This window comes from Canis aureus, chromosome 35 (assembly GCF_053574225.1).
Source record: "Canis aureus isolate CA01 chromosome 35, VMU_Caureus_v.1.0, whole genome shotgun sequence".
Classification (NCBI taxonomy): Eukaryota; Metazoa; Chordata; class Mammalia; order Carnivora; family Canidae; genus Canis; species Canis aureus.
This window is the reverse complement of record NC_135645.1, coordinates 4,888,148-4,902,844: the sequence shown is the minus strand read 5'-3', so window position 1 is coordinate 4,902,844 and position 14,697 is coordinate 4,888,148. Positions and strand designations below refer to the sequence as shown.

Here is a 14,697-nt window from a genome sequence, read left to right as displayed (position 1 = left end):
GGGCGCACGCAATTCTCTCGGCCTCCAGAAAAGAACCCCGGGGGCCCAGAGAGGCTGCAGACCCTCTTCGTCCCAGTCACAGGGCACTTGGAGGTGCAGCCTAGAGCCCAGCTCCCCGGAGCCCATACTAGTGCTATTCCCTGTGGGGTGACGGGTCCCACACCCAGGAAGCTGCAGTGTGGCACAGGAAAACCCCTCAAAAGAGGGGCAGCACTCAACGGGATCAAAGTCTGAGACACGGCATTGGAAGCAGGGAGAAGGAGGAAGGCAAAGCCAATGGAATAGGGTCACAGGTTCTATCAGAGGACGCAGGCACCCGGAAGAGGTGTGGGGCGCAACATGGTCCCCGGTTGAGAGACTAGCCCCCCTCGAGGGCTCGCTTGATGACTCTCGCGGCTGCGCTGTGTGAAAACAGGCGGGCTTAGCGGGGGTCAATGGGTGAAGCCCATGGAGCTCCAGACCAGGCCCCTGTGCGTGTCTCAGAGGGGCGGGTCTCAGCGGAGGTCAGGAGAGCAAGCACGCCCCTGGCCCTCTAGAAGCCTCCAGTGGAGCGGCCGGTTAGCCAGGCAGAGGTTTGATTTCCTCCAGAGCCCACCCATCCGAGCTCAGGACACCGGTCTCCGCAGGAACAAACAGTCCCCACCGCAGCAACTGGCCAGGAACACCCCAGGGGAGGGGTCACGCGGCCCACACCACCGACCCCAGCTTTCTGCCCAGGCCAGGGGGGAACCACTGCCACCGCTCGCATCTCAGAGGCCCCTCCTCGCCTTTACTACCAGGGCCGCTCTCTGGCTTAGGGCACTTTTGTAAACAACACAAACTTGTCGGTCCTCCCACAAGTTCAGGGGCGTCTCCAGCTCCCAAGTCCCCACGTCAGGACAGCTGGCAGGGTTTATCACTTCTCCTCCTCGAGACTGGGCAAGGGAGTCTGGGCCCCAAGCTTCTATGCAAGAATCCCTGACGAACAGGAGGGAGAGGCTACAGCAGGGTCCTGCCACTCTTGTGAGGCGCCTCTAGAGACAGGGGCAGGGAAGGGAGACCCCCCTCGGGGATTTTCTCCTCCAGCTCTGGTTCCTCACTCACATCCAGGCAACAGCGCTGTGTGTGCGCGCGCGTGTGTCTCACCCCCCACCCCCCACCCCCCACCCCCAGCCAAGCCAAGGCATCTTCTTGTAAATGAACACGCAGGGGGGCTGAGAAGCTCTTTAGACACCGCACACCGGCACAGCCCCGGCTCTCGGGCCCTTTGCCCCCACTTTAGGGGGCGATGCAGTTGCTTCTCTTCGGGGCCTGCCCCCGGCCCGCCCCGCAAGGCACAGTCCCCGCGGCCAGGTGGGCTCCTACCTGCTTGAGCAGGAACCGGTCCTGAGCGTTGGCGCGCAGGGCGATGGCCAGGTGCAGGGCCGACAGGAGCACTCCGCTGAGGACGGCGGCCCGCATGCGCACGGGCAGCAGCGTGTAGATGGTGTAGATGAAGAACACGGTCCACCAGATGCCCTCGGAGGCGCTGCGCGGCTGGGGCAGCAGCAGGCCCACCACCTGCACCGCCAGCACCACGGCGATGAGCGCGTAGCAGGCCAGGCCCATGTGGTCCTGGTGGAAGGCGGCGCGGTTGCAGAGCACGGCCATGACCAGGATGACCCCGACCGCGGCCGCCAGCACGGCCAGGTGGGGCAGCCGCAGCGGGGGCCGCGCCGCGTGGAAGGCCAGCATCACGAGGCACACGAGCACCAGCACGGCCATGAGCATGGTGAGGCTGCTCTGGTTCAGGCGGAAGAAGTAGCGCTGGTACAGCCGCTCCAGCTTGTCCGACGGGAACTTCTTGGAGCGGAAGATCTGCAGCAGCGCGCGGCAGCAGGCGCCCGGCCCCGCGGGGCCGTCGCCGTCCCGCGCCCCGCGGTCGCCCCCGGGGGCGCCGGCCTCGGCCTCGGGCTCGGGCTCGGCGCGGCCCCGGCCCCGCCGCTCGTCCAGGCCCAGCTCCACCGAGCGGGGGCGCACCTCCGCCCCGCCCGCCGCCGCCGGGCCGCCGCCGCCGCCCGCAGGGGGCGCCCGGGAGCTGCCCCCGCCCGCCGCGCCCCGCCGCCGCCGCCGGCTGCCGCGCCCGCAGTCGTCGCCGCCGCGCTCCTGCCAGGCCGACCTGGAGCGGAAGCTGAAGCCGAAGCCCCCGGCCAGGGGGTCGTCGCCGCCCAGCGGGGGGTCGTCGTCGCCGCGCCAGCGCTTGGCCAGGCGCTGCTGCTGCTGCTGCACATGCTGCTGCTGCTCGTGCTGCTGCTGCTCGTGCTGCTGCTCGTGCTGCTGCTGCTGCTGCTGCTGCTGCAGCTGCGGGGTCACCGCCCCCCCGGGCTTCTTGCTGCAGCCGCGGGTCGCGCCCCCGGCGGCGTGCGGGTGGCCGTTGGCGCGGGCCTCCGCCTCCCCCCACGCCGCGCGGTGCTCCGGGCCCCCCCGGGTCGCCGCGCAGCCCGGGGGGCTCGCGCTGCGGGGCCCGGACATGCCCCCCGCGACCTGGTCGTCGTCGTCTTCCTCCGCCCCCGCGGGCCGCGCCGGGGGTCTCCCGGGGGACGGCGGGCGGCCGAGCAGGGGCACCAGGCTGGGGTCACACGTCGGGGGCGGCCCGGGGCCCTGCGCAGCGGCGGGGCATCTCGGCAGCCCCGTGCTGAGCGGCGAGGCGGAGGGCAGCGGCGGGCGGGCCGGCGCGGGCAGGCACAGCCCCGCGGTGGGAAGCGGCGGCCGTGCGGAGCCCCGGGAGGTGGAGTCGGAGTCGGAGTCGGAGTCGGGCCCGGGCCCGGGCTGGGGCTGGGGCTGGGGCGGCGGCGGCGGCGGCGCGCAGGGGGCGCCCGGACTGGCGGCGCGCGCGGAGCTCGGCGAGGACCGGAGTTGCGGGCGAGGCGGGACGGAGCGGCGTCCTTGCGGCCGGCGGGGCCGGGGCCGGGGCCGGGGCCGGGGCCGGGGTGCGGAGGCCGCTAAGCGGGGCCCGGCGGCGAGGCGGCCGAGGCGGCCGAGGCGGCGGCGGCCAAGGCGAAGGCGAAGGCGCGGGGGTCCCGGCGCGCAGACCCGGCGGGCGCCCCTGGCTCGCGGCGGACCCGGAGCGACTGGGAGGTGCGGGCGCCCGGCAGCATTATGTCCTTACGAGGGGTGGGGAGGTGGGATGGGGGGGCGGGGAGGACGGGGGAGGGGGCGGCGGGCGGAGCGACGCTCGGGGCCCCGGGGGGTGGGTCCTGGAGCCCGGGGGCGCCGCCGCCCGCACCCCCACCTCCCGCGGCGGGACTGCGAGCCGGGCCCCGCGCCGAGCCCAGCCGAGCTCTCGGGCGGCCGCGCGCGGGGCGGGGGCGGGGGCGGGGCGGGGGCGGGGCGGGGCGGGGGCGAGGCCGGCTCCTGCGGCGCGGCCCTTCCCCTCTCGCCCCCGCCCCCCGCCGCGCGGAGCCCCGCCGAGCCCCGCCGAGCAGCGGGACCCGCCGGCCCGGAGCGCCGACCCCGCAGCCCCTCCCCGCCGCCGGCTGCCGGCCTCCGCGGCGGGCGCAGGGGTCTGGGCGGAGAGCGGGCCGCGGGGCCTCCGCAGGCGGGCGCCTCCCGGGGAGCGCGGCATCCGGAGGGCGAGGCCCAGCGCTCGGAGCCGCCGCGGCCCGGGGGCGCTCCGGGGAGGCCCGCGGGAGCCCGGCTCGGGGCGCGCCACGCACGCCCCTCCCTCCGCGCCCCCCGCCCCCGCCCCTGCGCCCGCCGGCATCCCCAGGCCGCGCCCCGCGCGGGGTCCCCAGCGCCCCTTCCTCACCTAGAGGGCTCGCCGCGCCCCCTCCCTCCCGGGCGCCTGCAGCCTCGTCCTGAGCCCCGACCCGCGGCGGGGAGCGGGGAGCGGGGAGCGGGGGCGGGGGGCGGCGGGGAGGGGGAGGGGCGCGCCCGTCCCCGGGCCTCCCCCGCCCCCCTGCTTGGGTCCCGGCGCCCCCAGTCCAAGCTCCCCTCTTTTGCATCCCCCTTGACTCCCCTCCCCCCTCAGCCCAACTTCAGCCCCCGCGCCGCGCCCCCCCTTCCTGGCCCGGCTCGATTGGCCGCTTCCCGAGCTGTCAGACTGGAGCCCCGCGCTCTTATTGGGCGATCCTCCGGCCGGGCGGCCGTGCCGAAGGAGGGCGCACCGGGCCGGGCCCCCGGGCAGCCGCTGCCGCAGGGAGCGGGAGACCGGCGGCCCCCGAGGCCCGGAGGGCCAGGCCCGCCAACGGACGGGGCGCCCGGAGACACGGAGGACCTCGGGCACGCGGGCAGCCAGGGACGGAGAGGATGGAGATGCGGTGGGTGAGGCCGAGGCCGAGGCCGGCGGGGCGGGGCGGGGCGGGGCGGGGCGGGCGGTGGGTACCCAGGGGGAGCCCGGGGAGCACCGCGCCGCGGAAGAGCTCTTTGGATGCTCACACTTTTTCTTTCTGGTCTTCTTTCTTCCTTCCTTCCCTCCTTCCCTCTCTCCTTCCTTCCTTCCCTCCTTCCTTTTCCTTCCTTCCCCCCTTCCCTCTCTCCTTCCTTCCTTCCCTCCCTCTGTCCTTCCTTCCTTCCCTCCTTCTCTCCTTCCTTCCTTCCCCCTTCCCTTCCTTCCTTCCTTCCTTCCTTCCTTCCTTCCTTCCTTCCTTCCTTCCCTCCTTCCCTCTCTCCTTCCCTCTCTCCTTCCTTCCTTCCCTCCTTCCCTTTCCTTCCTTCCCTCCCTCTCTCCTTCCTTCCTTCCCTCCTTCCCTCTCCTTCCTTCCTTCCCCCTTCCCTTCCCTCCCTCCCTCCCCCCTTCCTTCCTTCCTTCCTTCCTTCCTTCCTTCCTTCCTTCCTTCCTTCCTTCCTTCCTCCTTTTCTTTCCCTTTCTTTCCTTTCCTTTCTTTTTCTTTCTCTCTCTCTAAAAATCTCATTTGGCCTCCTTCAATAGCCCTGGGATATGACAGAGAGCAAACAGGGCGCATGTGACTATTCCCAACTTATAGATCCAAAACTGAGACTTGGAGAGCATGATCGGCTTGCCATAGTGACACGAGTTCCCTAACTTGCAACCCTTAGATCTTTCATCAGCACCAAACTGCCTCCCGTGGACCTAGCAAGCCGTTAGCCCAGAGCAAAGTGGGGTCCCCGCTGGACAGGGAATGAATAGCTATTCCTGCACAGCACCAGCCCCAGAGAGGAAGGAGTGGAGAAAAGGACTTGACTGCAGGGCGATGAGGACCTTGATCTGTGGACCGATGTACCCACCCAATTCTCCTGGCCCCTGAGCTGTCCTACTGCAAGTTCTGGCAGTGTAACCAGTGGGAGGGGTAGGGGACCCCATCTCTACCAGAGAGAAACAACCTTCCCTTTACTCTTCTTCCATCAGCTCTCTCTGCAGAGTTTCTGACAAGGAGCCCGGAGTGTGAGTCAGCTTCCCTTTCTCTCTGCTGGTCATCTCCTTGCAGATTGCAAGATAAGCCTCGCCAGAGTTACAAATTGGGAAGAAAAACCCAAGAGATAGGAATAAGATAACCTTGGAGTGATTCAGCCTTTGAATAATCAATCCGTGATTAGCTAAGTCATAAAAAGCACCAAGAACTTAGTTAACAACCTTCAAAGAACACCTGTTAGGTGCAAAGCACTGGGCTGGGTGCTGCAGGGACAAAAGATGAGCCCACCTTGGTTACCATCACCGAGGGGGAGGAGAGCCATGATTCGGGTCATTTTGGGGGAGTTCAGAGAGAAGCCATTATTTCCCATGGTGAAGGGAAAAAAAAGAAAGAAAAAAAAAACTCTGGAGGTTGAATGTGGGACTAGCAGAGAAGGATGAATAAGAAGAAAGGAGGAAAGGACTGATATGTAGTCTTAAGTAAGCAACCACTATGTATCTGTAGACGTTCTATTGTCATATAAACATTTTGAGGAAGATATTATTCTCCCCACTACAAAGATGAAAAAGTGAGACTTCGAGAATCAAGGCCCATAGTCTGTAGCAGGATGGAACCTAAGTTCAGCCTGCTTCTGGTACCTACCACACGGCCTGCAGCATATATGGTCCAAGAGGGACACCCCAACAGGCAAGTGCATGGACAGGCCCAGATGGCCAGCAGTGTCAGGGTGATTGGGTTCCATCCTTGATCCTCTTATTCCCTGAAGCCCTCCCTAGTTCATTCCTTTTCATTTTATTCGAATGTTTAAAATAACCATCATCTTACCAAAATTATTCCCTTTTTTAAAGATTTTATTTGAAAGAGACAGAGAAAAAAAAAAAAAGAGAGACAGAGAGCCAGCACGAGCAGTGGGAAGGGGCTGAGGGAGAAGCAGACTCCCCACTGAGCAGGGGATCTCAGGGTCCTGGGATGTGGGGCTCCATCCCAGGACCCTGAGATCATCCTGAGCCAAAGGCGGATGCTTAGCTGACTGAGCCACCCAGGTGCCCCCCAAAAAAGCTATTTATGGTTAAATGTAGAAAAACTAACCAAAAAAAGAAGAAGAAAAGACAAAAGCAAACACAGTCATAATCATACCACCTAGAAAGAACCATTAACATCTGACTTTCTTTTAACAAAAAATAGAGATTTTACTGTACAAATAGTTTCAGAGTCTGCATTCTTCTACTTAGCTAAGTATTGTGTTTTTTCATATCGTAAGCATTCACCTACAATATTCATTTTATTGTCTAAACAGAATTCCATTGCGTGAATATGGCATAATTTATTTAACCAATCCCCTACTGTTGGACATCTTTCATTGTCATAGCAGTTTATAAAAAGTTTCCACTCTTTCACTGTTATAAACAATGAGCATTTTTGCAGATAAATCTTCACACACATCTTTATATCCTTAGGAGAAAGTCCTACAAGGAGAATCGCTGGGTCAAACGAGAAACACTTTTTTTCCCTTAAAGTATTTCTTAGATTTCCTATCTTCGACCCCTGCCTCAGAGTCCTGCTGCCACACCTTCCGCTTTTCACATCTGTCTTCTTCCACATTCTCATCCTCCCTGCTCCTTGCCTGGACCATCTCCAGCTCTCTCCTCCCTCCGTCCTCCTTGCTTTCTGTGCGGCTTCCTCTTTGTCCCCCACTTTGATCACGCAGGTCACACCCCAAAACTGAAAAGTGTCCACAACATAGTCCCTTCCTTCCTGCCTGCTTTCACTGCCTACCACGTCCCCTTGTCATCCAGCCACCCTGAGGTGCCCCTTAAGCCTCTGTAGAGATCACCTTTCCTCCTCTGCACAAATCACCTTGGTGGCACCTCTGTGAAACCCTCTCTCCTCCTCACCCAGGCTGTGAGCCATTCCCTCCTCCTCAGCTCCCAGCACACCTTGCTTTTATCTCTATTAAAGCACTTGTCACATTGTATTATCTTCACTTATTGTCAGAACTCTCTCCTGTCAGCTGAACTCCTTGTGGGCAGAGTTGGTATCTTACTCATGCCTGTGCCCTCTGCTTACCCCGGTGTCTGGCACATAGGAGGTGCCCCATAACTGTTTGTTGATAAACAAATGGTACGTCGGAGGAATAGTGAGCAGAGTGGAGTCTGCTGCTGGGGGCGGGGGTGCCTATTGCAACTGGCAGCAGTAGATAAAGATGGAGAGGTGGACTGGACTCTGGAACACCAGAGGGAGGGTGGGCTTCAGTTTTAAAAGCTCCTGAATTTGGGGACAGGAGTGTTCTGGTCCCTTATGTTTTGGGAGGCAAACTCTGGCAGTGATGTAGCTCGACTGAGAAAACAAGATCCAAGAGCTCAGGGGACCAGTAAGGCAGCTACTGCAGAGCGCATGGACACTGAGCCCGAAAAGTGGTGCAGTGAGAATGATGCCATTGGTTGGCAGACACCCGTGGAAGGCTGAACCCAGGGGTCAACCCCTGTGAAGAGGAGGAGTCCTCAAGATCAGAAGAAAACTAGGAAAGGAACGAAAGGCAGAGGTTTTGAAGACCAAGTCCAGGGTGTGCACCTGGCTGTTGTCATCGACGAGGGGCTGCCGCAACGCCAGGTCAGGCCTCTTTCTGAAATGAGTGCTTGGTTTGCAGACATTGAGGTGACGACACACCCCAGGGCCCTGCGGGTCCTTTGGGAGATCTGCAGACTCGCCCTCCTCCCTCCAGTCCTCTTCCCCCTTGTGCCTCAGTCATGCTTTAGGATTTTGTTCTTCCCTCTTTTTGGAAGAATATCTCTATTTTGGAAATCAGAATATTAATATTTTAGAATATTTAGAAAAATTGGTAGAAGTGGGCATCGGTACTAGTCCCCTACCTAAAGATACCTTCCCTCACACTGCTTAAAATTCCACCAGTCATGCTTTGGGATGACAGTCATTCCCTAAAAATGAATGCAACAAATGTAGAGACAGAAAGTAGATTAGTGGTTACCTGGGGATGGGGATGGGGAGCGATGACTAATGGGCCCAGGATTTCTTTAGGGAGGTTAGGAAGATGTTCTAAAGTTAGATTATGGTAATGATTGCACAACTCAAAAAATATACTAAAAACCATTGAATTGTACAGTTTAACTCACCAGGTGAGCCTTATGGTATGTAAATTATATCTCAATAAAGGGGTTGAAAAAATGAATGCAGACGCCCCTTGGAGATGAAAGGATTCATGCCAGGGCTGTGAGACGTTATCAAGTCAGTGTGAATGAGTTTCAACAGCAGGCTTCCCCCACTAATATCCACCCAAGGCTGGGGCACTAAGAGAATGGATGCTTGCTGTTGAGGATGGAGATAAGTGAGGGAGAGGAAGGAGAGAATGCCTAGGGATCCCTGGGTGGCGCAGCGGTTTGGCGCCTGCCTTTGGCCCAGGGTGCGATCCTGGAGACCCGGGATCGAATCCCACGTCGGGCTCCCGGTGCATGGAGCCTGCTTCTCCCTCTGCCTGTGTCTCTGCCTCTCTCTCTCTATCATAAATAATAAATTAAAAAAAAAAAGAGAGAGAGAATGCCTAGGACCACTGAGCAGTTCCCAAGGCAAATGGAACCAGAAAAGGGCATGGGTTCCTGGGATCGGGAAGGAAAGGGCGGAAATAAAAGCCAGTTAGGATTTGAGGGTCAAAAATGAAACTTTGCCCTGCCCTGTAATGAGGTCTTCACAAGGAATTAAGGAACTCTAAAACCCGTCGGGGACGTCTCTTGGGTGAAAGATTCTTCAAGATCACCCCATTCCCAAAAGTGTGTCACTCTCCCCTGGATATTTGCATTTTGTGAGGAAGCCCCACCCTTCAAACTAGATGATTTACCTTTCCCCATAAAGAGTTACCTCATTGTTATCCCCAAATCCGAGAGTCGCTAACAGGAGGGACAACTGAGTGTCATGAGGGTAGGTTAGCCTCGGAGGCTTGGCGCGCAGTGTCTTAGCCACTGGGCATGGGTGGCTGAGGCCCCGGTGGTCCCTGGGAGCCAATTCTCCACGTTAGCCCAACCCCCACCACGAGTTTGGAAGAACCAAGGCCCTCCGCCCCTCTCACTCTTGACCTCTGGCTTCCTTGGCTTGGAGATCAGAGGTAGTAAGAAGCTTGCCATTGGCCATAGGGAACCAGGCCCTAGATTTTTCCAGACCTACACTCTTCCAAACCTCTGGGCCTCGGGGAACAGGAAATATTCAAAGAGCTCAGATTGTAGCTGAGGTGGAAATGGCTGATAATAGCTCGATCTGCCACTCTCCCAGGTGTTGACATTTGCATTTTAATGGAGGCGGTTAATGCCTTCAGCTGAAGGAGTGACTAATCTGTTCTTTCAGTTGCTGCTGGAGGTGAGGGAGAGACCCTTTGCTGCCCGGGGCGCTTAATGCTTCCAGTCCCCGCAAGATCACACCTGATCTGCAGTCCCTCGGACTCTGATGCCCACAGTCCATGCTTTATCTCGGTTCCTGTTCTTGCTTTGCTTGCTTTCTTGAGCTTTATCCTAGAAGTCGGGAAACATCCCCGTGAGTCACTTATTCTTTCAATACACATAAACTGATTATCCATTTCAAGCAGAAAACTGTGCTGGGCACAGTGGAGTGGGGACAGCTCAAGAAGTGTGCCAGCCGGTGGCACCCTCGAGAAGTCAGAGGTGAGGGAATCACAGAAAATGCAGCACAGCGGTGCCACGTCAGCAGAGAGCATGTCGCGCACGGCTTATGCCGGGTGCTTCTTGAACACTCCAAGCTAGAGGCTGTGACCTAATAGGAGAAAAACAGTCCTAGAGGTTGGGGGAGCAAGAAGGCTTTTGGGAGAGATGAGAAGGGCCTTAGATATGCATAGAAATTGGGTATTCAAAGACAGGATGGAGTTCCCAGGATTTAAAACATTCCTCTGGGGTGCCTGGTGGCTCAGTGGGTTAAGCGTCTGCTTGGGCTCTGGTCAGAATCCCAGGGTCCTGGGATTGAGCCCTACATCCAACCCTACATCCAGCCCTACATCCAGCCTTACATCCAGCCCTGCATCCGGGTCCCTGCTCGGTGGTGGGGAGCCTGCTTCTCCCTCTCTCTCCACTATGCCCCTTGCTTGTGCTCTCTGGCTCTCTCTCTGTGTCAAGTAAATAAATAAAATATTTTAAAAATATATAAATAAATAAAACATTCCTCTAGTCACAAAAGGCCACCCATTCTATGATCCTATTTATAGGAAATGTCCCAAAGAAGCAGATCTACAGAGATGGGAAAAAGGATCAGTGATCACCTGGAGCTGGGGGGTCGAGGGAGAGGCGGAGACTACGGCTAATATGTACAACAGGGTGGGGAAAGCGGTCCTAATGTTCTGGCTTTGGTTCCACAACTCTGCAAAGACACGAAAAATCATTGAATCACACATTCTCAACGGATGAACTTCATGGAATGCAAATTATATTGCAATAAAGCAGTTAAAAAATGGGGAAAAAGATGAGGCCCAGAAAGACCATGCCTTCGGTATCCCTGCTTCACAGTTATAGAAAGAATATCCTAGTGTTAAGCTCCTAGTTTTTTTTTTCCTGTAGGAAGGTCCCTTTTCCTCTTGTGAAAGCCTACTTAAAATTTCAAGGACCCCGATTTTAGTTAAGAAAATACATTATGGGGATCCCTGGATGGCACAGCGGTTTAGCGCCTGCCTTTGCCCCAGGGCGCGATCCTGGAGACCCGGGATCGAATCCCACGTCGGGCTCCCAGTGCATGGAGCCTGCTTCTCCCTCTGCCTGTGTCTCTGCCTCTCTCTCTGTGTGTGTATATGACTATCATAAATAAATTTTTAAAGAATTTAAAAAAGAAAATACATTATGTTAAAAGTCTATTTAGGTTTAGCGATTGATTTAAACAAATTCATACTTTATTAATCCCAATAGCGTCTACCCGGTAGGACAGTGGTTCTGTATCTGTAGGGGGAGCATGTTTATTATGCCTACAGACAGGGCTTAGTGGCCTCTCTTTCAAGATTTCCTCAGGTCTTTCGAGGTCCTCAGGCCACAGGTTTAGAATTCTGGTCCATGCTCTACCAAGGTGTTTTTGGCTCAATTTCTCTGACAGGTGAATGCTAATGGATGGAGACCCACTAGCAAAAAAAAAAAAAAAAAGTGATATACTCTTCACCCATTTGATGTTTCAGCCTTTTCAAGTGCTCAGCCAAAATGGCACCCTTTCTTCTCCTAAACCAATGGGCTTGGCTGAGAGTAGATCCAGCAAAGAAGACGGCCAGAGCCATGCCAGTTGGCAGACACTTGTCTCTAGCAAATGTAATTAAAGGCAGCAGCAAGTAAGTGCCTATTAATTTTTCATTAGAAAAGTCAAAGGCTACCTTGTTTGAAGGCAGCATCACCGAAGTTCAGCCTTGGTAGTTAAAGCCAGGCTTTTCCCCACTGTGTATACGCCCCACTCTATGAGCACACACACATGCACACACACACAGACACACACACACACACCCTTTATTGAGTATAAGAGAGAAAGCATCAGAGACAAGCACTCCCATACTCTTCAGAGTCCCATTTCGACTTAAATTACCCCATGGCTATCGGTACATGTAACTACGTATCTGAACCTTATATGATATAATGATATCTCTCCAAACTGTGTTTACGAACCACTTTTGTAATTTGAACCTTTTTTTAGATACCCTCCGGGAGAGTACTATTCAAAGCTCTCTATGGCAAATCCTTTTATAAAGAAAGTATGCTGCTTCCTCCCTAATGTGTTTGTTTTGTAAGCCAGGGGCAATGTTTCGAGGTAAGAAGAGGAGAGCTAGGGGTTGGGAGGGAACCCCCTCACCACCACCCCAATCTGGCCCTAACAGCTGTCTCCCTATTGTTAGGCTGAGCCAGTTCATCTAGGGAAGAGCTCTAAGCTTGGAGTCAGAAGATCTGGAGGTCCTACACCAGCTTGACTAATTCCTCGCTGTGTTCCGTCTCAAGAGTCACTTCACCTCTCTGAACTGCAGTCCCCAGCTAGCAAGAATGGCAAATGCCCCCTTACCCCTCCTTGATGACTTGTTATGAGGATCAGGACAATGATGAGAAATTCCTTCTCAAATTATTCACCCTTCTGTGAAATCGGAATCATTCTTAATTATAGCCACTTGATAAATTGATTCTTAACATCTAAATCCAGATGTTCATTTAAGAGGTAAGCACGGAATGAGACGTATCTCTGGGTCTCAGGCTCTTGCATACATTTATGGATGACGGTGATAAATATTTTTATGTCTGTGCTGTGTGTGTACCAGCTCCCCTAGTAGTCGGGGAGATCTGCTCTTTCATCGCTGCTGTGTTCAAAGCAGAGCCCCCAGGGCCATGCAGATGAAGTCTCTGTTCTCAAAGACAGTCCCTCTTTTTTTTTTTTTTTTTTTTTTTTTTGTAAAGACGGTCCCTCTTTTGGGATTCTGATGGACTGCCGCCTGTCTGCCGGGCCGGGCCGACTGGAGAGCTGAGTCGTGAGTCGTCCTGCAGGCGTGGGTGGTGATCACAGCGGCCTGTGAGGAGCTGGAGTGGTGCTGAGCGCTTTTGCTCCTCTCCATGGCTACTACTCGGCTTGGCCTCGGAGTGGTCTTGTCCAGTCTCCGTGTCGCTGACTTTGGGTCTGCGATTGGGGATGGCACGGCAAGCCAAGCTGTGTTAGAAATCTTGCTGGGGCTGGCTGACCTTCCCCAAGCTGGGATAATCTCTCTCCCTGGCAACAGGCAGAGGCACCAAGGGACAGTGACAGATTGTGAAATCCTGGGGTTGGGCTTTCTAGAATTACTTAAAGAGAGAAAATAGTAACAATACCTTGCATTTGTATAGTGCTTTAAAAAACTGAAAGCAGTCTTCAAAAACTATTCAAGGAAAAGGCAGCTTTGGAATTGTCTGGTAAAGAATGAACCAGGTGGGTAAGAGATGTATTGTCTTATTCTCATCTACTTAATAACATTGGAAGTATTAGAAGAAATCTCCCCCATCCCAACACAACACAGATGGGGGTGCAGAGAAGGACAAGTGGGCTGACTTGACCAATATGACACAGCTTTGGGGGCAGAATTTGACTTAGCCTGCTTAACTTTTTTGTTAACCCAAAGCAGGCAGAGAGGATGAAGTTGAATGACCTAACAATATGGTTTATTTGGCATGTGGACAGCTCTTCCTGAGTCAGATTTTTGACTTGGTCCTCTGGGCACATACAGGAATACGCTCCTAGTTATCGATCAGAAAGCAATGAAGAAGTGTAGAGGTGGGGCATGAGAAGAATTGTCCTTTTCTAGAGAGATACCTACCTGTGGTGAGGTCACTAAGGATCTTTAACCAAGGCAGGACCAGACCCAACAGATAGGGATGGATGGAGCTGCCTCTGTTGCCTGGGAGTCTCAGTGATGTTGGAAGAAGGGGTCAGCAAACTCCGAACAGTGGGCCGTAAACAAGTAATGGCCACATTACTTGTTTTTACAAATAAAGTTTTAGGGCTCCTGGCTGGCTCAGTCGGTGGAGACTATGACTCTTGATCTCAGGGTTGTAAATTCAAGTCCCACTTTGGATGTAGAGATTACTTAAAAAAATAAAATCTAGAAGAAAGAAAGAAGGAAGAAAGAAAGAAAGAAAGAAAGAAAGAAAGAAAGAAAGAAAGAAAGAAAGAAAGAAAGAAAGAAAGAAAGAAAGAAAGAAAGAAAGAAAATTTATTGAAACATAGCCATACTCATTTATTTACTGTCTCAGTCTCCTTTTACACTAGATGACAGAATTGAGTAGTTATGACAGAGATCAGATGAACTACAAAGTCTAAAATCTTCATTATTTGATCCTTTCACAAAAAGTTTGCCAACCAGGACACCTGGGTGACTCTGTGGTTGAGCGCCTTCCTGATCCTGGAGTCTGGGGATCCAGTCCCTCATCAGGCTCCCTGCATGGAGCCTGCTTCTCCCTCTGCCTGTGTCTCTGCCTCTCTGTGTCTCTCATGAATAAATAAAATCTTTAAAAAAAAAAGTTTGCCAACCTTTATTTTATTCCAAACACACAGAAAATGTGAAATTTATCATAGACCTAAATGTAAAACCTAAAACTATAAAAAGAGTACACAGGAAAAAAAATATTTGTGATTTCGGGTTACAAAGATTTCTTTGATATAATGCCAAAAGTAAAAATGATTCTTTTTCAGATTATTTAAAAATTTATTGATAAATTAAGACTTCATTAAAATGAGAACTTTCAAAAGACATTGTTAAATGAATGCAAAGATAAGCCACAGACTGGGGGAAATCATTTGCGGATCACCTTCCTGATAAAGGATTTGTATGCAGCATCTATAAAGAACTCCAAATTCAATAATGAGAAAACAATGCAAT

At 54.9% G+C, this 14,697-nt stretch overlaps 1 protein-coding gene and 1 long non-coding RNA gene across 10 annotated transcripts in view; one reads left to right on the top strand and one right to left on the bottom strand.

Annotated features, from left to right (window-relative positions):
* The window catches only part of ADCY5 (adenylate cyclase 5), a 145,024-nt gene extending 142,352 nt beyond the window's left edge, over positions 1 to 2,672 (bottom strand). The window contains exon 1 of one of the 8 annotated variants that reach the window (XR_013372164.1): positions 1,345 to 2,669. Coding sequence is in view for 5 of the 8 variants with exons in the window: in XM_077883783.1 (XP_077739909.1) it covers positions 1,345 to 2,490 (1,146 nt within the window). In the remaining 3 variants the exon portion in view is untranslated. Of the gene's footprint in view, positions 1 to 1,344 lie in introns of all 8 variants that reach the window. The other 7 variants (XR_013372166.1, XR_013372167.1, XM_077883783.1 and 4 more) reach the window with 7 other exon arrangements.
* A 1,211-nt stretch (positions 2,673 to 3,883) lies between these two features.
* LOC144305137 (uncharacterized) lies at positions 3,884 to 14,338 on the top strand. 2 transcript variants are annotated; one of them, XR_013372169.1, is made up of 4 exons: positions 3,884 to 4,277; positions 11,500 to 11,646; positions 12,003 to 12,116; positions 12,202 to 14,338. It is a non-coding gene; the product is annotated as an uncharacterized LOC144305137 (long non-coding RNA). The 2 variants fall into 2 exon arrangements; XR_013372168.1 differs by lacking the exon at positions 12,003 to 12,116 and having other exon boundaries at positions 3,910 to 4,277; positions 12,202 to 12,741.
* Positions 14,339 to 14,697: the final 359 nt, after the last annotated feature.